Source organism: Onychostoma macrolepis, chromosome 09 (assembly GCF_012432095.1).
Source record: "Onychostoma macrolepis isolate SWU-2019 chromosome 09, ASM1243209v1, whole genome shotgun sequence".
In the NCBI taxonomy this organism is placed as follows: Eukaryota; Metazoa; Chordata; class Actinopteri; order Cypriniformes; family Cyprinidae; genus Onychostoma; species Onychostoma macrolepis.
In genome coordinates this window covers 11,081,794-11,103,658 of record NC_081163.1, presented here as the reverse complement: position 1 = coordinate 11,103,658, position 21,865 = coordinate 11,081,794, and the positions used below count along the sequence as shown (strand labels likewise).

General features: G+C 34.7%; 2 protein-coding genes across 3 annotated transcripts; one reads left to right on the top strand and one right to left on the bottom strand.

The window, feature by feature from the left end:
- The first annotated feature begins 3,187 nt into the window (after positions 1-3,187).
- On the top strand, positions 3,188-13,857 carry slc15a2 (solute carrier family 15 member 2). The gene is made up of 23 exons (XM_058786485.1): positions 3,188-3,659; positions 4,199-4,245; positions 4,982-5,069; positions 5,185-5,326; positions 5,525-5,617; positions 5,772-5,871; positions 6,243-6,333; positions 6,464-6,541; positions 7,143-7,225; positions 7,348-7,431; positions 7,527-7,616; positions 7,701-7,745; positions 8,114-8,149; positions 8,761-8,849; positions 9,198-9,279; positions 9,400-9,525; positions 10,201-10,368; positions 10,482-10,528; positions 10,696-10,803; positions 10,894-10,990; positions 11,712-11,855; positions 11,930-12,034; positions 12,117-13,857. The coding sequence occupies exons 1-23, from the start codon at positions 3,644-3,646 to the stop codon at positions 12,321-12,323; spliced, it is 2,166 nt and encodes a 721-aa protein (XP_058642468.1). The 5' UTR covers positions 3,188-3,643; the 3' UTR covers positions 12,324-13,857.
- On the bottom strand, positions 13,820-21,819 carry hspbap1 (hspb associated protein 1). Of its 2 annotated transcripts, none has more exons than XM_058786490.1 (8): positions 21,679-21,819; positions 21,140-21,321; positions 20,131-20,315; positions 19,076-19,212; positions 17,161-17,332; positions 15,708-15,791; positions 15,489-15,599; positions 13,820-14,428 (listed from the first exon to the last, which is right to left on the bottom strand). In XM_058786490.1, the coding sequence occupies exons 2-8, from the start codon at positions 21,318-21,320 to the stop codon at positions 13,940-13,942; spliced, it is 1,359 nt and encodes a 452-aa protein (XP_058642473.1). In that variant the 5' UTR covers position 21,321; positions 21,679-21,819; the 3' UTR covers positions 13,820-13,939. The 2 variants fall into 2 exon arrangements, with proteins under 2 accessions (XP_058642473.1, XP_058642472.1); XM_058786489.1 differs by having other exon boundaries at positions 21,643-21,688.
- Between the last annotated feature and the right edge of the window lie 46 nt (positions 21,820-21,865).

Here is a 21,865-nt window from a genome sequence, read left to right as displayed (position 1 = left end):
AATTTCTTTTTATATTGTATATTGTTTCCTTGAGCAGTTTTCCCCCTTTTTTAAAACTCATAGCTGTAATGAATTACTCCATTACAAGTGAAATTTGTAAAGACAGATTTTTACTTAAGTACAGAAGTACTTGCTTTTAAAAGTACTTAAGTACCAAAAGTAAATTTATTTTTTGTCAATGCACTGTTTTATTATTGTTGTACGTAATACTTGCAATACCTCTGAAGCAACTTACAATACATTACACCTACTGAATACACTGACTAGCTTGTAGTATCTTTGGAATAAAGAGCTTTTAGAATGTTAAAAACCTATGGGGAAAAAATACAACAAACAAAGAATATGTAACACCCCACAAAAGCAGGATGGTAGTGATCTCACACAGCTCTGACAGTGTGTGCACACATCTATGTGTAGCCATTCATCCACATTTAAACAGATTGGACAGTGAAATTGCTGTAAATACAGAGTGATAAGGAAGAAGAAAAAAAAAAATCAAAACCCAGCAACACAACTGTAGCTGTATAACTTTACAACAGCAATACTGCTTTAACAAAAAAGCAAAACAGCAAGACTTATTTGACATCAAAACAAAAAATAAAAAAATGCTGTCTTGGCTCTCGCAGTACTTTGAAGTCACACACAGAACGGTCTGTGCAGTGCTGCTTCAAGTCCAACACCTGTTGTGTTTTATTAGGAGACGCACAACAGTTCTTCTGTGGCTTTATAGATAATATTTTCACTTACACAATTTAGCAAAATCAGACAATATTGTGTCTAATATATACACAATATTAACTTGTTATTATTGAATTGTTGTAATAGGCTATCACATTTGCAACTGGTCAGTGTTCAAAAAATGCTGGGAAATCACTTCATGTAGCCCTACGAGAGTGATTACTGATAAACTGTCTGAAAAAACAAAACAAAAAAACAAAGTCACGTTTTAGAGAAGGAAAAAAAAAAATTTAAATCACCCACTGACTTTCAAAGCTGCTACATAGTAACGACTTTCTACTTTGAGGACCTTGATAGAAATGTAGTGGAGTGAAAAGTACAATATTTGTCTTTCAAATGTAGTGAAGTTAAAGTCATAAGTTTCCAGAAAAAATTATAAGTAAAGTACAGATACTCAAAAAGCGTACTTAAGTACAACACTCAAGTAAATGTACAACTTCGTTACTGTCCGCCTCCTATGATACATTTCTCCTGTCAGTTCACCTGTTAACATTCCCAATTCTATGAGCCATGGGTCAAAAGACAATTGGTTTAAAACATCAGAAGAACATATCAAAGATTTGAACATTTATTTAACATTGTAGTGTCAAACCCATGAGTCAACATTTCTTCCATTCTCTATTATCAGGACATCTTTGACATGCCTCTGTCTCCATCTGCTGGCCAGTCTTCATACAGTAGCATTCAGATGGATGGATGTTTTTATGAATGCAACAACTGATACATAAATAACAATCAAAAGTTAAACACGAACAGAAAAACAACAACAATATTAATAGAGAAGGCACTCGGCTGCTTCTGTAAAAGGATGGTTTCTTGAAGTAGGCCTAAATGAACTTGTTTTACAGCACCGTTCACACGACGGACAGCACTTCAACAGATATATGCGCGAGAGTCAGGCGCGTTCTCGCACGGACAGCGACCTCTAGTCAGCTTTCTCTAGATCACAGAGTTTGTGATTAAAAATGACTTGTTTCTGTTGCTCAAACAAAGTTATCATAGAGCTTCAGAAGACTTCAGGAGTTGCATGGACCACTTTTTGTATTTTGGTGATTTTTGGTTATTTTGGAGCTTGACAGCGCTAGTTCTTAATCACTTTTAAATGAAATAGAGTCTAAATTATTCTTTGGAATAAGGGTTTTGTAATAAATGATAGAGAGTAAATAATGGCAGATATGGGACATCAGACTAGTTTAAAATACCGCGAAAACCGTCATTTTGATCATGTCCATTTAATCGTTTTTTTTTTTCTCTTAGGCACTTTTCTGTTCTGAATTACAATTTATTATGGATCGTTTATTTATTTATTAATGGTGCTTGCTTGCTGAAGCAATCGCAGAAACAAGACTCAACAGACACAAACATATTTGTTTTAGAAAGAGTTACAGTGTGTTTACAGAGGGCACATGCGTCGGTCTTCATCGTTGAATGTGGTCATTGCAGTTTTTTCTAAGATATAGCCTATTATTTATTTATCCATAGGAATAAATGGTCTTTTAGCTTAAAAAGGCATTTATTACAAACCATTTGCATATTGCCTCTCTCTCTCTCTCTCTCTCTCTCTCTTTCTCTCAGACACATTAAATCTCTATAGAATATAACCAGAGGACCTTTAAACTTTACAACCTTGTTCATAGCAACCTGTTTTTCAAATATCTTTACTTTTATCTTTATATGGCTTTAATCAGATCTACTCAAAATCCCCATTGATTGCTTTTATGATACAGTAGTAAAAAAAAAAAAAAAGCATTACATTTTTAAGCATTTATATATTTAAATACATAATTTATTTATATTGCTCAGTGACAATTTTTTTTTCTTACAGCCAGACTTTAAAGTTTCCCCAAGTTTACATTTATGTGTTGAATACAGTAAAACAGAAATATAATTACAATTTTAAACATTTTTTTTCTTTTTAATTTTAAACAGTAATATATGTGTTGGCAAAGCTGAATTTTCAGTCTTTAGTGTCACACAAGATCCTCCAGAAATCATTCTAATATGCTGATTTGATGTTCACAAAACATTTCTTATTTTTGATCAATATTGAAAACAGTTTTTAATATTTTTGTGGAAACTGTGATGCTTTTTTGGATTCATTGTTGAATAGAGAAGTCAGAAGAACTTTATTTTTGTAATAATGTAACAAATGTAATGGTTACTTTGTTTGTAAAAGTCTTTAATGTCACTTTTGATCAGTTTAATGCATCCTTGCTGAATAATAATTAAAAAAAATATTCTAATTTTTTATATAGATAAATATTTATAATTTTCCCACTTATATTTACTCAAAATTACTTTTCCACTTATATTTACTCAAAATCTCTTTAATATAACTCTCACTTACTAACAATTATTCCTTGTTTGTTTGGAGAACATTTTAACTAAAGAACCATTCAAAAAGTCTGGCTGACCGCTAGTAGTCCTTTAGATGCTGAAATGGCTCCGCCTGTTACAGAAAGAAGTAGGAGCTGCACTGAAGGGGGCACAAGTTTACTAATTAGTGCACATGTACAGTACCACAGCCTAACCAACGCAACAGCCTGAAATATAACTCGAGGGAAGACACTGTACTGTAACTATACTTTACCTCAGCCAATTGCTTTCGTTAGTTCGTTAAATTTGCAGCGTTCGTTTATATATTAACGTTTAGGAGTGTGTAGCTCCGCATAAACCACATAATCTGATGCATGTGTTGGGTCTCGTGTGGATCATCGACCCGCCCGGTTCGGAGTTAGGGATTCTTTGTCATGAAGTAGAACATTAACCCAAGAAGGTTAAACAGCTTTAACATCAGCGTGAGGCGGATGAGTTTTCACTCTCTGTGGAGGGACGGACTTGGACTCGTGCTCAGGAATCCACTAGATGTTGAGTGTCCAAATACACACTTGGATTCATTGAAGACATGGGAAAAAAGAAGGGTAACGAGGACTGTTTTTAAGTTTGAACTCTTTCAGATGCTTTTAATAAATGTCTTCGATGTGACAGTTTCACAAATTTTGGAGTCGTCTCTGCAAGACGTCCTTTTTTTTTTTTTTTTTTTGCAAATTGGCGTGGATTTAACATTTTTGCAACTTTTAGAGTTAAAAGTTGTAAAGTGTAATATTTCCGTATAAACCAACTTTGCGACATGCATATATCACGTAGGATTTGAGGATGCACTGCCAAATAATCGATGACAGGAATGTTGAATGCAACAGTGGCGTCTGTGGGAAAAACAATGTTGAGTTAGTAGCCTAGTACAGACCTGCAAGCAGTGGAAATGTGCTCGATTTATGTGGCTTTATCAATTGCATTCTACCTAAACAAATAAAAAGTGCACTGCAGGATCTGGCCTTTTTTTCTATTGGCTAGGGTAAAACCTGGAAGCAAAGTTTTAAAAACTGATAAACATTATTGAGTGATATCAGATTTAAAATTACACACTTATACTACAAATGTTTTATATTTTCTGCTCTAGACAAAGATGTTGATGCAGAGGATCATGGAAAAGGACCGCGTTCACCGGTGAGTTATTTTACTTTTTTAGTAATTTTAGTTAACAACTCAACAAAACTCGCCTCTCAGACAGGAAAAATAGGAATCTGGTTGTATCTGAAGTCACCACAGTTTGTAAAGCTACTAAAAAGATATGCCTAGACAGAGTACAATATTGTGAAATATTCCAAACTTTATGCTGGGTACACACTAAAAGATTTTTAAAATCTTATAAGATATACAACAAAATGTGACAGACCACAGACACGAGGACAAAACAATCCTAGATTTACTATAATGTGTGGGGTTCTCGGGGTTCCTCCCATACATCAGGATTTATGGTCGTAAATCTTCAATATGTTCACGATCGGGGCACCTCCGATGTTCTTCCGAGCAGATTCAGTCACTCTTAACACACCTCACACCACAGGAAAATCTGATAAAATAATCTTTAGAACCACCAAGATAATCACGACATTACCTAGGATTTTCGGAAGGGGAGAAATCGTCCCAAAATCAGCCCAATTATCTTGTGGTGTGTACCCAGCATTCATAAACAAAACAAAGGAATTCAACATGGGGGCATTTTTGTCACGTTCTGTGTTATTTTTGCCTTGATCCCTGGTTATGTACTATCATTTTATTCTGATAAATGAAATAAATGATTGAATTTATGATTAGGATATTGTTAACTACCTTTTATTTTCTTTCAGTGTAAATGTGACAAGCTTGTTTGTAATCAAGTACTTCTTTGTTTTGCGCTCAGAAATTATGTGGCACTAACTACCCAGTTAGCATTGCCTTCATTGTGGTCAATGAGTTCTGTGAAAGATTCTCTTACTATGGAATGAAAGGTAATTAAATTGACAAATTGTGCACATTTAAAGAAAGTCACTGTAATCTGATATCACTTTTCTGATATATTATTTTCTAATGATGTATTAATTATTATGCATCTTATTTATAAAGCGGTGCTCACGCTTTATTTCATCCACTACCTACACTGGGACAAGAATCTCTCTACAGCTGTGTACCATGCTTTCTCAAGCCTGTGTTACTTCACTCCGCTTCTGGGGGCCGTGATAGCCGACTCATGGTTGGGGAAGTTCAAGTAAGTCATGCTGTGTTAATAAACATCCTAACTTAAAGTCTTATCCTATCTGCTTAGTAATGCTTATTGTATTGTAATTTTACATAAGATTTGAAAAAGTTCTATTTCTTGAGAATTAGGATAAGTTTCTGAAATATAGCCTGTAGTATTGTACTTAATACTCAACAGATGAATTATAAGATTTTTTTCTGTTCACAGAACCGTCATCTATCTGTCTATAGTCTATGTGATTGGTCATGTGGTCAAGTCTGTCGGTGCCATTCCTGATGTGGGGGACAGCACTCTTCATGTGTAAGTTTCTTTTGATGCAGGGTGTAGCATGCTACTGTGAGACCATACAGTAAATCTGTTTCAAGTGATGCAAATATTTATTTTATGGAAGAGGAAGTAAGGACAAATACCATTTTGTTGGATAGAAAAATTCAATTGTGTTCTTTCCTTGTAGAGTTTTGTCAGTGCTTGGTCTGGTCCTCATAGCTTTTGGGACAGGAGGGATCAAACCATGTGTTGCAGCATTTGGTGGTGACCAGTTTGATGAAGAGCATGTAAGACACAATATAAAATTATTTCAGTTACCGTGGCCCCGTTTACACCTATCAAATTCCATAAATTAAAAAATTTGCACAGTAAAAAGCACAGTAAAATCTGAGATTGTTGTACAGTAAAATTACAGGGAAAAAATTACATAACCTAATATAAAATAACAAATAATGCACTGGTTAGACATTCAAAAATATTTAATGTTTTTTTAATATTATAATTACAATATTTAAAAATCTAAAAGTGTGATTTTTGTTTTTTAGGAATACAGTCATTTTGGTTATTTCAAATCTAATTGACATGGGCTAAAATACACACCTTTTAATTTGCTTGTGTCTTTAATATATCTAACGTCTTTTAACTCTTTTGTATTCAGACAGAAGAGAGGAGAAAATTCTTCTCCATCTTTTACATGTCAATCAATGCTGGAAGTGTCCTGTCCACCATTGTCACACCAATACTAAGAGGTCAGTCATAAGATAAGCTTCACTGATAAGGCTACAATTAATCTTTTAAAGAAGTATACGGCAGTAATAAAGTGTGATTATCATGCCAATTAGAGAAACCTTAGATCATCATTACACTCTAACTCCACAGGCGATGTGAAGTGCTTTGGAGGAGATTGCTACGCCCTGGCCTTTGGCGTTCCTGCGGTTTTAATGGTCATTGCCTTAGGTGAGGGTCCTCTCAATTTTCAGAGAGTTTGGGGTGGAAGAATGGAAGGAATTTGGGAAAAATTGGTAATCCCAGTGGATTGTATTTGTGAAACCAACTCTTCACAGTAGGCATGTATATTTAACTCCGGCCATTTATTCGGAAATCCCAGTATGTTATGATAGTACATTAGTGATCCCCATTCACTGTGCCATGAATCCTGTATAGAAAGAGAAGGGATAAAGCCTTTGTCTGGAAACTGTATGGACCATATAAACATACAGTGGATATTTATATATAAAATGTATTTTAGTGTGGCTGAAGTGTCAAATACATTTTGGGGCCTCTGTATGTTGGTTCTTGCTTTGTGCTGGTTGCTATTTGTATAGTTGCTTTGGATAAAAGTGTCTTCTAAATGCATAAATGTAAATGTATTTACCATCTCTTTATTCATTTAGCAGTAGAATATATTTGAAAACAGAGAAATATCATTTTTGCCAACACATTACGGCTTATATGCCTGTATGAATGAATATTTGATTATTACTGCACTCTAGAGAAAAGCATGGTATTTCTACATCAGTTATTAGGCATGTAATAAACTTTGCACCTATTCATGTAGTGGTGTTTATCGCTGGAAGTGGGCTATATAAGAAAAGTCCTCCGGAAGGAAATGTCCTGGTGCGTGTCAGCAAATGTGTTGGGGTAAGTAAATCTTGTCAACAGCTTTCTTTAACGTGCTACTGAAGGATCTGGAGCATGCAAAAAAGGCTAATGGTCATCTTTTATTATTTTTTAATTTATTTATTTATTTATTTTTTTACCAGTTCGCTATACGCAATCGATGGAAGAATTCCAAGAAGAACCCAAAAAGGGGTCACTGGCTGGATTGGGCAGAAGAGAAGTACCCGGTATGTTCCAGTTGCTTTACAAGCCAAGTCTAGCAAGTTGAAATCATGTGTTGCTTCATCTGCCAAATTACATTACCATTTTGATGTTTTTACAGAAGCGGCTCATTCAGGAAATTAAAATGATGTTCAGGGTGCTGGTTCTCTATATTCCATTGCCCATGTTTTGGGCTCTCTTTGACCAGCAGGTAAAAGGTTATATTCAGTTGATATCCTTTGAGTTTCCTAGCACTCAAATTGTATTTACCGTATTTCACTTTGTTCTATGCCAGGGTTCACGCTGGACTCTGCAAGCCACACGAATGAACATGGATTTTGTAAGTCCTTTCTTGTATGACCTTCAATAAAAAGACATTAATACTTTATTGGAATCAGATTATCACTCCCCATTTCATAATATCATTTTGTTTAAGTAATTGAGCAATATGGCAAGTAAGATAACAAGATGCCCTTGATCTGATGATATTTTTTTTGATAACAATATATAGGCTTTGACATAGTCACTATTGAATCCAAAGGTTATAAATATCTAACATTTTATTGTAGTTCTTGTTGTAGAAATTCAAATGCAGATTTTATTTTTGCTTTTAGCCCATGCATATCAGTTTTGAAGAAGACCGTAATATAATTTACTCCTGATTTCCTCTTCAAAATCAGAATAATGGGTTCCTAATTTATTTTACAGGGTGGAGGCTTCTTGGTAAAGCCTGATCAAATGCAGGTGAGACAAACAGAAAGAAAGATCACCATATAGACGCATACATATTAGATTACATGATTTGGATTTTTAATTATATTATTTTTGCTCAAAGACAGGCATAAAAAGTACATTTATTTTAATTAAATCAAACAATACATAAAAAAAATCAATACATTATCTATAATTAAAAAAAAAAAATTTCATCTTAACTTTTAATATTTTTTCATAAAACAAAGTTTAACATCTGTCACAATTTTGATACTTTCATATTTTATAAAATTTTCTTATTTTAAAAAAGTCCCAGATTTTCAGTTTGGTCTCAGACGTTTGGACCCTACTGAACACTTAGCTTTGTATATAAAAAATAAATCATTACATTTATTATTGATTTATATTAATTGAAATGTTACACAGGTTCATTTGACAAAAACGGTTTATTGAAGCTCTAAATTCTAGACATTTACTGCTTCCTGCTCAGTTGTAATGTCATACAAAAATGACCAGTCAGTTTATGACGGGTTGTAAAAACCTAAGCAACAAAATTTTATTTTTATCACCTTTATAATCAATGTCTTTTCTGCATGTAATGGTTATAGTGTCATTTAGTGGGTGTGTGTTTCTGTGTTGTTAAGATGCTGAATGCTTTGCTGATTCTGGTGTTTATTCCGATCTTCGACATGGGCGTATATCCGCTGGTAGGGCTGTGTCGGATCAAACTCACGTGAGTGCTGTATAAATGCACAATAACATAAAAAAAGACATATTTCAATACCTATCTATCTACCAATACCAGTCTACATATATACACACACTCTGAAGTACCTCTTTAAAGGGATATTTCTTGATTCAACATTTGCAAGATTGTACACACAATAATAAATAATAAAAGAAATAAACAATAATTCACAAAATGTTGTTTACAGTAATGCATTTTTGATGGAAATCATTAGACCAGGGGAAAATGTTATAGTATAACCTACCATCAGATATAAACATTATTTGTGTTAACATGACACTTACTAACCTTGTCTGTGTTAACTTCTATCCAATTTTTTTTGTTCATTTTCAGTCCACTAAGGAAGATGGCTGCAGGCATGATCCTTGCTGCACTTGCATTCTGTGCTGCAACTGTCGTAGAAATCAACGTCATTGTATGTACATTTTCAAAAATAGACTATATTGCATCTAAAGAGCTTCTGTGGAACCACTAAAAGCAGTCATTTAAAACTTGTCAACATTAACGGAAAGTTACATTTCATCTCTCTGGCCAGAAAACTGTTGTAGAGCCACCTCCTGCCAAAGAAAGCCTTGTTCAGGTTTACAATCTTATGGATTCAGAGGTCACAGTGCAGTTTCCAGGACACACTGTCCTCTCAGATCCAATTAAATCACATGAGGTAACGTCACTGCAGACAAACACTGATTGCATTTTATGATGTCTTTTCTGTGTATATTACCATAATACACTACTGTTTACAAAGTTTGGTTAAACCAGTATTTATATTCAAGGATGCTTTAAATTGATCAAAAGTGACAGAAAAGTGTAAAACGATTAATGTCCAAAATAAAAGTTTTTGTTTACATAATATGAGTGTGTATATTTAAGAAAAATATTTTGTTTATATATTAAATATATTTATATATAATATAATAATGTAAATATATAAATGTATATACATGTAAAATTTTCTAAATATATACTGAATATTTATGTATTTATATATACATTATAAATAAACACAGTAGACATACATATATTATGTAAACAAAAACTTTTATTTTGGATGCAACTAATCACGATTAATTGTTTGACAGCACTCATTTTTACATTAAAAGCAAAAACAGTTCTGGACTTTCAAATTCATCAAAGAATCCTGAAAAAATAAGTATCACTGTTTTATAAAGTATACACTTTATTCAGAAACTTTAAAAATCTTACAAACTTTTAAACAATAGTGTATAGAATGCATCAATATTACTTGACATAAGAATATGAATATGATCTTATGTCATACAGTTCCAACTGTAAATTCTGATGCAGAGCCATGATTGAAGAAATTCTTGTCATGCAGGATCCTTCGGGATACACAAGTCTCCCGCTTACTGGTGAATCCCAGCTCTACACAGTTACGGTCACTCACAGTGGGACCGATTACCAGTGCGGACTCACATTCACAGAACAGACTGCCTACAGTCTCTTCCTGCACACTGCACAACCTGGTGGCACTGTATGCAAACTGGTGAGTAGCTGGTTGTGAAATTTTATTTCAGATTTCATCAGCAAAGATTGTACCAGCATATACATTATTATACATTATTTGAATAATTTGAATCATTATTAAACTAAATACAGGTGAAAGATCACATCACCAAATCTGAAACCGGGGCTGCGTATCTAAGGTAAATTAATACTAGTACAACATTGTTTTATATTGTTTCAAGTTACTGTTTAACAGCTTTGTTAAACTTTAGTGTTAATAAATTCAAGCTAACCATTGACAAAACAGCTGGCATTATCTGAAATCGTTTTCAGTACTCTGTTGTCTTAGAATATTTGACTTTTGCAGGTTTATCAACACTCACACAGAGAATATCAACATAACTGTTGGCACTGATGAATTTTATGCGGCTGCTAATTATGGGATTTCTCAAAATATTAGTGTACCTAGGGGAGAGTGAGTAGTTTAAGTCTACATCTATTTTATTATCCATATAGTTTCAAGTAACCCCAACAACTGACCACAGTTCATTTACGCTCTTTTCAGATACAATGGAGTTGTTTGTGAAACAAACTCTGTCCAATATCACATCGACCTTGGACTTCTTGATTTTGGTGCCTTCTATACTGTCATACTCTCAAAGGTAGGTGATAGAGTTCTGTTTCCAGTTAATGTTTTTCTGTTACTTTTACTTTACTGCAAAGTTTAAGGTATAGGTTACTGTGTACTTTATAAGGGCTGAAGTCAATGAAAACTTGGCTGAAGTTTTTACAGGCTATTTTTGCTGATCTATGAGATTTTCACCTACAAAATATTTACTTCATGCAACATTCAGTTCTGGAGCCTCAAGTTATTGAAATGTTTTTGTGCCACATGCATCACCAAATAGAGAATAATGACTGTTTAAGCACCTTTCCTGAACGATCCCCCATCTGCTCACTTGTTCACTACCAGTTTTTATCTTAATTTAATGCTTTTATTCATAAAGGATGCATTAAATTGATCAAAAGTGACAGTAAATACTTTATACTAAATAAATAAATGCATGTTGTTCTTTTGATCTATTCTATTCCTGATAATCTTGAAAAAAAGTGTCACTGTTCTTCACCTTACCTGTGCTAATAATGTTTCTTGAGCATCAAATCATTTGAAAATATATTACAATAGTAATGGTAATCACATTTCACAATATTACTGTTGTAACTGTATTTTTGATCAAATAAATGCAGCCTTGCGAAGCCTTCTTTCATTCAAATATTTTTAATTTTTAAAAAGACTGCAGAGGCATGCATTCAATTAAAATAAAAAAAATGCACTGCCTTTATGGATCAATATCTTGACATGCATATGGTTCATTTCCACAGGAAAGTAATGGTCTAATAGTCAAAAAGATGGAGGATATCCAAGCCAACAATATTCACATCGCTTGGCAGGTTCCACAGTATTTCTTCATCACTGCTGGAGAAGTCATGTTCTCCATCACTGGCTTGGAGTTCTCCTACTCGCAGGCAAGTCCATCAAATGTCTTGTACTTTAAGCTTGTGTCCATAAATTTCTCATTCTGATATGCTTTTGTGTATAGGCACCGGCAAGCATGAAGTCTGTTCTCCAGGCTGGATGGCTTATGACTGTGGCATTTGGAAATGTCATTGTACTGATTGTGGCAGAGGGGGCCGGGATGGAACAGGTAGGGAGTGGGCTTTCTTTTAAACACCTTTATGGTTTTAATGCATAAATCCTGCACTGACAAACTGATTTTGAATCTACAGTGGACAGAGTTCCTCCTTTTTGCTGGCCTTTTGGTGGCTGTCAGCATCATCTTCTCCATCATGGCCTATTTCTATACGTATGTGGATCCAGACGAGCTGGACAAGATTTTCAGAGAGGACACAGACGATGAGAAAATGGAAAGTTCTGATAGTAAGAAAAATGAGGCCGTTTCCTTGACTGACATGCCGAAGCAAACCAATATGTAGCAAAATGACTGGGCTTTGATATGAACAATTCAAATCCATTAATTGCCAATAAGCTAATTAACTTCTTTCACATAAGACTGTTGTAGCTGTGTTAACACAGATTATTTTGTTCCAGAGCCTTTGTGTGGCATTATGCTGATCTCTACTGCTCAGGGATCATATTTCAGCTGAATTAAGATAAATTTACTACGCTGAAGGAATTATTATGCTATTACTTTACATGGTACCTTACAAAAAGAAATGTTTTTTTTGGAGTTACAAAATGTAATCGTTAAGAATGTGATGAACACTACTTTTCAAAAGTTTGAGGTCTGTAAGATTTTTGTTTTTGAAGTCTCTGATGCTCAACTAAGGCTGTATTTGTTTGATCAAAAATACAGGAAAAACAGTGAAATTGTGAAATATTACGATATAAATAACTGTTTTCTATTTTAATATATTTTCAAATATAATTTATGCCTGCCATGGCCAAGCTGAAGATTTAGCAGTCATTACTCCAGTCTTCAGTGTCACATGATCCTTCAAAAATCATTCTAATATGCTAATTTGGTGCTCTAGAAACATTTCTTATTATCAATGCTGAAAACAATTGCTCAATATTTCTGTGGAAACATACATTTTTTGGGATTCTTTGATGGATAGAAAGTTCAAAAGAACAGCACTCATTAGAAATTGTTTGTATGATGTAAAAAAAAAAAGAAAAAAAAATTTAATTGAATCAGTCTTTGCTTAATAAGTGTGAATTTCTTTAAAAATAAAAAAATCAAATGTGTAGTCGTAAGTTGAAAAAGTCTTACTGACCCCAAAATGTTAGTGAAAAAACTTCAATAATATCAGTGTCTAATGCCATTTGCACATTTTAGCTCACATTTGTACATAATGTTTGTCATTCTTGCACTATTCAGATGAAATTCTTTTCTAACTAAGTTGTTAACACAGGACCCTTGTAATTTCATGTACTAATATGAACAGGATTGGGAACTCTGTTGTTGTGTGTGTGTGTGTGTGAGTCATGTGATAATTATATTATTATGCATACAATTACACTAGACAGGATTTCAGCATGATTTGATCCACCAACTGCTATTTACCAAGAAATTGGGACCAAAAAAATCAATAATTATGGTGGAAAACAAGATAAAATTTGCCTTTAAAGTATTTGATGAATGCGTTGTGTAAAAATTATATACTAGTCACAGACATTCCCCTCCAACAGGATTAGATTTCTACACCCGATTTGGCTGAAAAATCATTTTCATTCGCCATGTACTTTTTACAGAAGTTGTGTGAGAAAAAACATATTGTTCAATTCAAATGGGATTACAATCACTAGTAAGTTCATATTTATGAAACAAACTTACCCAGCCTCATTAGGGAACAACTATGTCTGTCTGAATAGGGCCTTTGTTATAATGACCATTCTGGTGATACATGCAAATGTAATGCATGCAAAATGTGACCATATCTAGTCTGTTTTACATCAATTATTTTGGGTCTGGAAAACAAATGAATATTAAATATTGTTGACAACTAATGTGTACAAAAGGAGTGATGGATTCAAAAAATAATTAGCATGGGATCTTTTATTTATAAAAATACTGTTCATCTAGTACAAATTAAGAGTGATGGTCTCTTTGTCGACACATGATTAGCCTTGTAACTAGAGTGATGACATCAGGGTGTACCAAGAACTGGAGCATGTCATTGGTGGATATGTGCAAACCAGCACCTCCTCCTGAGGTTCCTGGACTTTCTGCTTGCTGATGTGCATGCTGACCCGATCTTTGAAGTTCATTGTCACTTCTTGTTTCATCTTCATCTTGGGATGTACTTTGGCACCGTGATGGCTCATTGTACTTATAATAAGATGTGTCCTTTGGGCAGGTGCATTTGGATTTGTGAGCCAAATTAACAGGAATGAGATGAGGCCCGAAGGGAACCACGAAGGAGAGAGATGTTGGAGTCTTTAACAGTCTGCTGGAGTCGCGTTTTCCCAGCTCTGCAAATGACGCCGTGCCTTCAGTATCATCTCTCCTCTTGTCCATACAAGCCTTTACTGCTAGGTTCAAATACTGCATGTTTTCATCATGTGAAGAAACTCCATCCTAAGAAACAACAATCAAGATAACACACTGTACTGTACAGTTAAGCATGTTTCACACAAACATTTATATTCTGTCATCTTTGGCATTCCAAACCCTTTTGTCATACAAATAATCTCGTCACATGGCTTCAGAAAACCTGAAATGCACAAATCGTATCACCGTTTGCAGATACTTCAAAATGTCTCCTTTTTGTCATGAAACAGCACATGGGTTTAAAATTACATGGTGGTAAGTAAATATGACATCTTCCTTCATTACATAAATATTCCCATATGCTATTCATGTAAAAAACTAATTATAGATAACAAGCAAATTCTTTATTAGGAAATATGGCACTGAACTGAGTCACACTGCACAACATTCTTCAGTATAAAATGTGTGTATATAACTAGAGTAAAGATAATGTCATTTTCCCAGTATGCCAGTTCAGACATTTTGTGTCTAACATACTCTTTTTTTTTTTTTCCCATCAAAACTGGTTTATAAACATGTTTCTATATTATACTTACAGCATTATAGATTCACTCTTTGTGAGTTCAGACCTACATGGAATATGTATACTTTTTAATACTGATTTAATTGTCATTGCACATAAATTATTAAAACCTGGTGTGTAAAACACTAAATTAAATGGTGACCAGTTCAAAATTTGGGGTCTGTAAGATTTTTTAGGTTTTTTATTATTATTTTGAAAGTCTCTTATGCTCTTCAAGGCTGCATTTATTTATTTAAAAAAAGAAAGAAAAGAAAATAGAGTAATATTGTGAAATATTATTACAATTATAAATATTATTATAATTTTTCATTATAGTTTCAAATATAAGTTATTCCTGTGATGGCAAAGCTGATTTTCAGCAGTCATTACTCAAGTCTTCAGTGTCACATGATCCTTCAGAAATCATTCTAATATGCTGATTTGCTGCACAAGAAATATTTCCTAGTGCTTAAAATGTTTGTGGAAACTGATTTTTTTTCAGAAATCTTCAGGAATAAAAAAATGAATAGCATTTATTTAAAATGGAAATCTTTTGTATCTGTGTCTGTATGCTGAAGTGAACACCTCAGTAGGATTGAGCCAGTGGTCGTTGTTGTCTAAGCTGGGGGCGCTTTTCAGGGCACACACAATAGTCTTAGTGAGAGCTTCTCCTACTCTGGCCTCATCATCCATGTCCTGCGGCACAATGAGAAATACAGCCTGGTGATTTCAGCATCTCATTTTGATGAAAAAAGCAATGATATTTCATAAGAAATAATACAGCAGAGCCATAAAGTGTCTTACCATCTCAATCCAGGAGTTCACACTGACAGTCACTGGATCCACTGACTCCACATAGTGCCACCAATGTCTGGGGACAAACAGAACCTGATGAAAGACAACAGCAGTCAGTCAAAACTCTGAAGATATTAACAGCACGTCAAACAATGACCTGCTGCACGTACTTATATTAAAGGAATGTACTCGTAGGGGTGCACTGTAGTGATCGATCTTGAAAATGGATTTTCGGTTTATCAGTGAAAATTCAATTATTAACTTGAATTTCAGATGCTCTTAGCACTTTGTTCCTCTTTAGTTTTGACAGCAGCACTCAAGCTGCATGAACTACAAAAACTGTAAAACTTGATGATCATGTTCTCCAGAATGATCCAAAGATGTGCATATTGTAATAGTATGTACCACCAGGTGGCAGCTTTGCTCTGTATAACATCATATCATTTGGGACATTAAAAAAATCAATATCCTAGCAATATTTATGAGACTAGATGGGGTCAATCGATTTTCACATACAGTGGTTTTTAATCCAAGTAAAGTCTCTATAATAACAACAAAAGGAGTGAACAAACGTAGCCAAATGTCAGAAAAAGATCCATGGAAAAGACAACGCAGACAGAGTTAACTGCTCATGGAACAGATTGACATGGAAACATAATTTAAAGTGGGCAATCAAGTGAATGTGTTACTTTATTCAAAGAAGATAATTAGAAAGGGTTTATTATTTAGAAAGTACAGAATATTAGAAAACGGTAAATATGCTTGAGGCACTGAATGTAAATCACATCCTGAATGATTCAAAACAGGTTTTTCCACACATGCATCAGAGGGTTAAAAGCATTTTTTTAACCCCCCGCTAACATTCCAGAACTCAAGGTGCATTGCAAATACAAAAGTTCTTCTGGTGATTTTTTCCCCTGTATTTGCAGTGAGAGGCAGTGGAGCAGTGTTAGCTCTCTCAGAGAATGGAAGTTTGTGTCTCTCGTCTTCATTAGTATGCTGTGAAAAGTGTGAGTGCTCCCGGAGAGTACGCTCGCTGTGTTGGACCGCCGCTAATTGCCTTGCCACCGTCTCGCCTCTCAAAGAGCTTGATCAGAGAGGTTTCACACACGCTGCTGGAATCTGAAGGAGGGGGATGTGCTACAAAACACACACAGCTTTATTCTGCTGCTGTCTGATTCATCTACGAGCTGCTAAAATTCACACATAGGAGACCGATTGTTGTGATCCTATATTGAAATATGCTATACTGAATGCTTTGGAAACGTACCATCATTGACTTCACTCTACAGTAATTTATGGACAAATCTTGACTGATTTTGCATCTGTTATGATTCAAACAAGCCCTTCTTTATTTGCAAACAACTTGTGACTACACATTTGAAATGAGCTTTGTGGACAATTGTGATAAATTAAATTAGATCATTTTGGAAGTGTATTAGAAAATGTCATATTGGCCTACCTGACCAGGCTGCAGAGTGACGGTGTGGACTCGAGCTCTTCTGAATGCTGGGAACTTCTCTAGGTCTGGCTGGACGACGCTGACCCGGCTGAACACGCTGGATTCCTCGTATGGTATACGTGTCGGGTAGAGACAGTGTGTGTCATCGGGAGGAAAGAGATGCCATCGTTTTCTGGAGAAAGAATGACTTTATTGAAATACCATTGGATTTTGTGCCCAAATAAATATATCAGTCACAAACATGTCATCACGTTATAGGAACGTTTATCAGTGCCAAAGTTTATGGATGGCTTGTAAAAAGCGTGAAGTGGAAATTTATATTTCTCCCTTTCTGCTGTGCTAGCCAAACAACTGCCAGAACGTGAGTTTCTAGACGAATTAGCTTTAATTGATTTAGTAAAGAAAAATGTAGCGTGAAACATTTTTAGCATGCAGGTTATGTATTTACTTAAGGTGCCAACCAAGCAACTGCCATTGAGATGAATGGGAATGCTTATAGATTTCTCAAAGTATCATGGACCTTCTCGCAGGAGATATTATACAATAACATGATTTCTGTGGCAGGCTATCTTGACACGAGGAGTCCCAATAAGCAATTACAGAGACAAGACAAGCTCCAGTGAGAGATAAGATGGAGGAGAAGGTTCCTCATTGTCAGGTTCTGCTTCCCTCAATGGAGCAAATAACATATCTCAATAGCTGTTCACATCACTGCACTTTCCGCTTCTCATTCGCTCTTTTGAATGCAGAGGAAAAATAGCTTTCTTTCAACAGCTCAGGATTGGATCAGGAACCCTAACATAAGACGAGATAGAGCTCTTGTCAATATTTGAAGGAATCACATGGTGTTGCTCTAAACCATGTTCATAGAATAAGCCAAATTGGCAGTTTTGCCTGGGGCTTATCTTGTTCAGGAGTCTATTGACAATCGGTCATTGAAAACTAGTTTCATCTAGTCAAGAGTTCATATTGGTGCACTGAAATACAATAAAATAGCAGTGTTATGGGTTCTCGTTTATTCAATGGTGACATTCACCCCCTAAAATTGGTTTTCAGGGGCATTTATGAGGGCATATTGTTTCTAACATATGTCAAATACTTCAATTGAATCTACTACCTACTACATGACAGATTTCACTGAAACAGGTGTCCTGAGAAATCACAACTGTCTCTGTGACGGGTCTAGGATCTGTAAATTGAAAAAAAAGGCTAAATCTAACATTCTCTCGCTGTCTTTTACACAACATGGATTGGTGAGATGTCTTAACTAAAATAAACTAAAACCATTAAAACTGCTTTTGTTAATTAAAAAAGCTGCAGTAAAATAAAACGTTATGTAAATAAATTAAAATGTTTTACATGAAAACCTTAGAAATGTTACCTGTTGGTAAGTTAAAGTTATAAAATTGCTAAAACTAAAAAGGAAATAAAAATAAATGAAAGCTAAATAGAAATATAAAAAATGAACAAAATGACAAAGGCACATAAAAGCTTTAACTAAAAATAAAATGAAAACCAACAGAAAGTACGGATAAATGCAATAACAAAATATAAATTTTACTTGAAAACTTTTAAAGTCTTGCCTGTTAATGTTGAAGTCATTTAAGTAAATTACTAATAAAATTATTAATGAAAAAATAAATGAAAGCTAAATAGAAATATCAAAAAACTTAATAAACATGGCAAAAGCACATAAACTACTAAAACCTAAAATTAAACTGAAAACATATCTAAAAATAAAAGCTAATTCAAAATATTAATAAATACAATAAAAATACATAAATGGTACTAAAGTAACACTGAAATGGAATAATGTTAGCAAACTGACTAAATGAATACCTCTGGCCCGTTTGTCACTTTTGGTGGAGTTTTTGCCCCAAAACTTGTGTAAACCTTGTATAAACCTGGTTCTTACCTGCCTTGGATCTGGAAGACAAGATTGCAACCATAAGAGTCAAGGTGACAAGGAGTGTTGGCACCCTGTGTTCCGATCCAAAGTGTGCTGTCTCGTCCATCCCGGCCGGAAAAGCCAAAGTCAGACCACACCACATCCTGCAGTTATAATGTTTGTGGTTACAAAGAACAGAAAACTATTTGATCACCTACTGATGTCAATTCTTTTCAATACAACAAACAAGAACCACTCAGAGATGCTGCCCTTGAAGGTAGATAATGAAAGCATTACCATGTCCAGGGGACTGTAAATGAGATGGTATGTAATCAAGCCCTCAGCACTGTTCAAACTACCCTATTCATCATTTAAGAGAGGCCCTTGTCTGCTCTCGATGCCCTGGCTGGCAGGGAGAATATTGGCACCTCATAAGCATTTATTATGATTCACAAAAACTGAAAGCTAGAAATGAACATTAGGTTATTGTTCCCTTGGCCTGGGAAAAACAAAACAAAATAAATTGGCACAAAATATCATTAAATGTCCACAGAATGACAATGATGTGCCATAGGATATGTTTTACTGAAATAATAAAACAGCAAGAATTGATTAATTGCTCTTCATATCTGTTATTTCTAGTTCTGTGATAAATTTTCATGAGATGTTGTAACAACTGTAGGCTAATAAACAGTTTCAGAGCGCTCATAAAATAAAGGTAAGCATCCTCGGGAGACAAGGCAATACATACTAATGAATATTCGACTGTGTTTATTGATCAAAGCTGATGTCATTGACGTGCCCCGTGTGCTGTAGAGCGCCACTTCATGAAAAATTGGTCGCTCTCAAGCATAACTGGCATGCGGAAAAAGGCAAATGGGTTAATGTGGTGCTTGATGAGGTTTGAGAGTATGATTGATGGTGGGAGAAAATGAAAAGAGTAGTGTCTTATCCATTTATTTTTATTTTAGCAGTCATAAATACTCTAGAATGTGCAATAGCAAAATATAGAATTTCAGAAAATATAGGAACATATATTTAAACAAAACATATTGCTTAATAATAATAAATATTTGGTTTACCTGAAACATAGCAGGTTTATCCTGAAAAAGCTGGGCAATGTACTTGTAATCAGCATAAGCCCAGAATTCTTTGCAGTGATAGTCAGAAAATGGCCCAACAAGTGACTCATCTTCATTGGCAGTCCAGGACACAAACTCTTTAATGGTTGCTTCAATGTAGAAACACTCTGTTTCAAAAAGAGGAGCTGGTGCAAACAAAGGGAAACAAAAGCGAAAAGTAATTAATGAATAGATTATTCCAAGAGGGTTTATTCAAAATGGACACACTGGAAAAAATCCTTGGATAATTTAAAATGATTTTCGGCAAATTAACTTTATTTTTTAAGATGCTACTTAAATATTGAAATGGCTTATTTTTCATATACACTAAATCACCATATCAGTTGGCTTGATTTGAAGTCATAAAAACTAGGGTTTTTAATTATTACTGAAAATTGTTGTTTAAAATTTAGAAGTACAGTTTTGTCACAGTTCTGTCACCGCTTGACATTTCATGTTCACTTCTCATATTTACATTTCACTTCGGTAAAAATGTCTAACAGTTGTGATGGACTGTTAGATGTTTCCAGTGGTTTGCCATAACTATTTGCCTGAAGTGCCAAAGAATCTGAAGTGGCAAAGCCTCCACTGGTAGCAAAGGTTTCTGCAAGGCTTCACCCTTGTGGCAATTATTTGTGTCAGACTGCTTCATTTGCTGCAAATGTATCACAAATTAACTTCAAAATAAAATAAAATTACACATTGTGATAGAGGACATCTAATAACAGAAATAACTGTGTTTTCTGTTGACACTGTAGGGGAAAAGTTACTCAAAGCATTCTAAGAAAATCTTCCGCCATTCAGTACACCACATTGAGAAAGTATTCACACCCATAACTACCTATCAATTCAATATAAAAATGAATGTCCTGATTATGTTTAAAAAAATTGTGTCCTGGGCAAATGGAGTTCTTCTACTTTGATGATCTTGTTAATACCTGTGAGAGGCTGTGTGATGTTTGTGGCTTACCCATATCTTCAGTCCTTTTCCCAATACGGAATCGAAGCCTCTTTGTAAGGCAAGTTGACAGATGCTCCACAGTCCAGTGTAATGCTGGCCAGTCTGTGGTCATGTTCAGGAACACAGCAGGTTTCTGTAGAAACTGGACAATCCTCCTCACCTCTTCTGGGGTGAAGGGTTTTGAAGCCATTCTACATAAAAAAATAATGAGATAAGGATGATTAAGATGAGTGGATTTGGTCTTGTACAACACATCTTATCTTTCAGGTAAACTGTAGACGCTTCACTTTAAAGCACTCAGATAAACACATCACAATCACCCAAGTGAATCACAAAGTCAAAACCATATCTAGGTCAAATCAGCTAGTAAGTGACAACTATCAATAGAACTGACAACTTCATATTAAAATGTAAACACACATAGTTTGTGCATGTGCAGCGTCTACATTAACATACTATTCTATTTTACTGCAAATATTTACATTTTTGAATCTACACACATGTAAACACACCTAAAATCCATTTTCCAGCTAGTAAACAAAACTCACGTGAGACTTGCCGCTGTTTTTTCTCTCTCAACACACGGGAAACGAAACAACGACCATGTTGGCTCAACAAATGAGTTGAAGTCTCCTTTAAGTTAATGACATAGTTGATCCAACATGGAGAACAAAGACTTACAGTTTCACACGTTACGTCAATTCCGTCTCGACGCAGCGCATGCGCATTAAAGTT

Coding starts and splice junctions, on each gene's coding strand:
- hspbap1 (XM_058786489.1), bottom strand. Junction 19,213..20,130: donor ATAAACCTGCTATGTTTCAG/GTAAACCAAATA, acceptor TTATAACTGCAG/GATGTGGTGTGGTCTGACTT. Junction 15,792..17,160: donor TCACTCTGCAGCCTGGTCAG/GTAGGCCAATAT, acceptor GTCTTTCATCAG/GTTCTGTTTGTCCCCAGACA.
- slc15a2 (XM_058786485.1), top strand. Junction 4,246..4,981: donor GAAAAGGACCGCGTTCACCG/GTGAGTTATTTT, acceptor TTTTGCGCTCAG/AAATTATGTGGCACTAACTA. Junction 8,850..9,197: donor CTGTGTCGGATCAAACTCAC/GTGAGTGCTGTA, acceptor GTTCATTTTCAG/TCCACTAAGGAAGATGGCTG.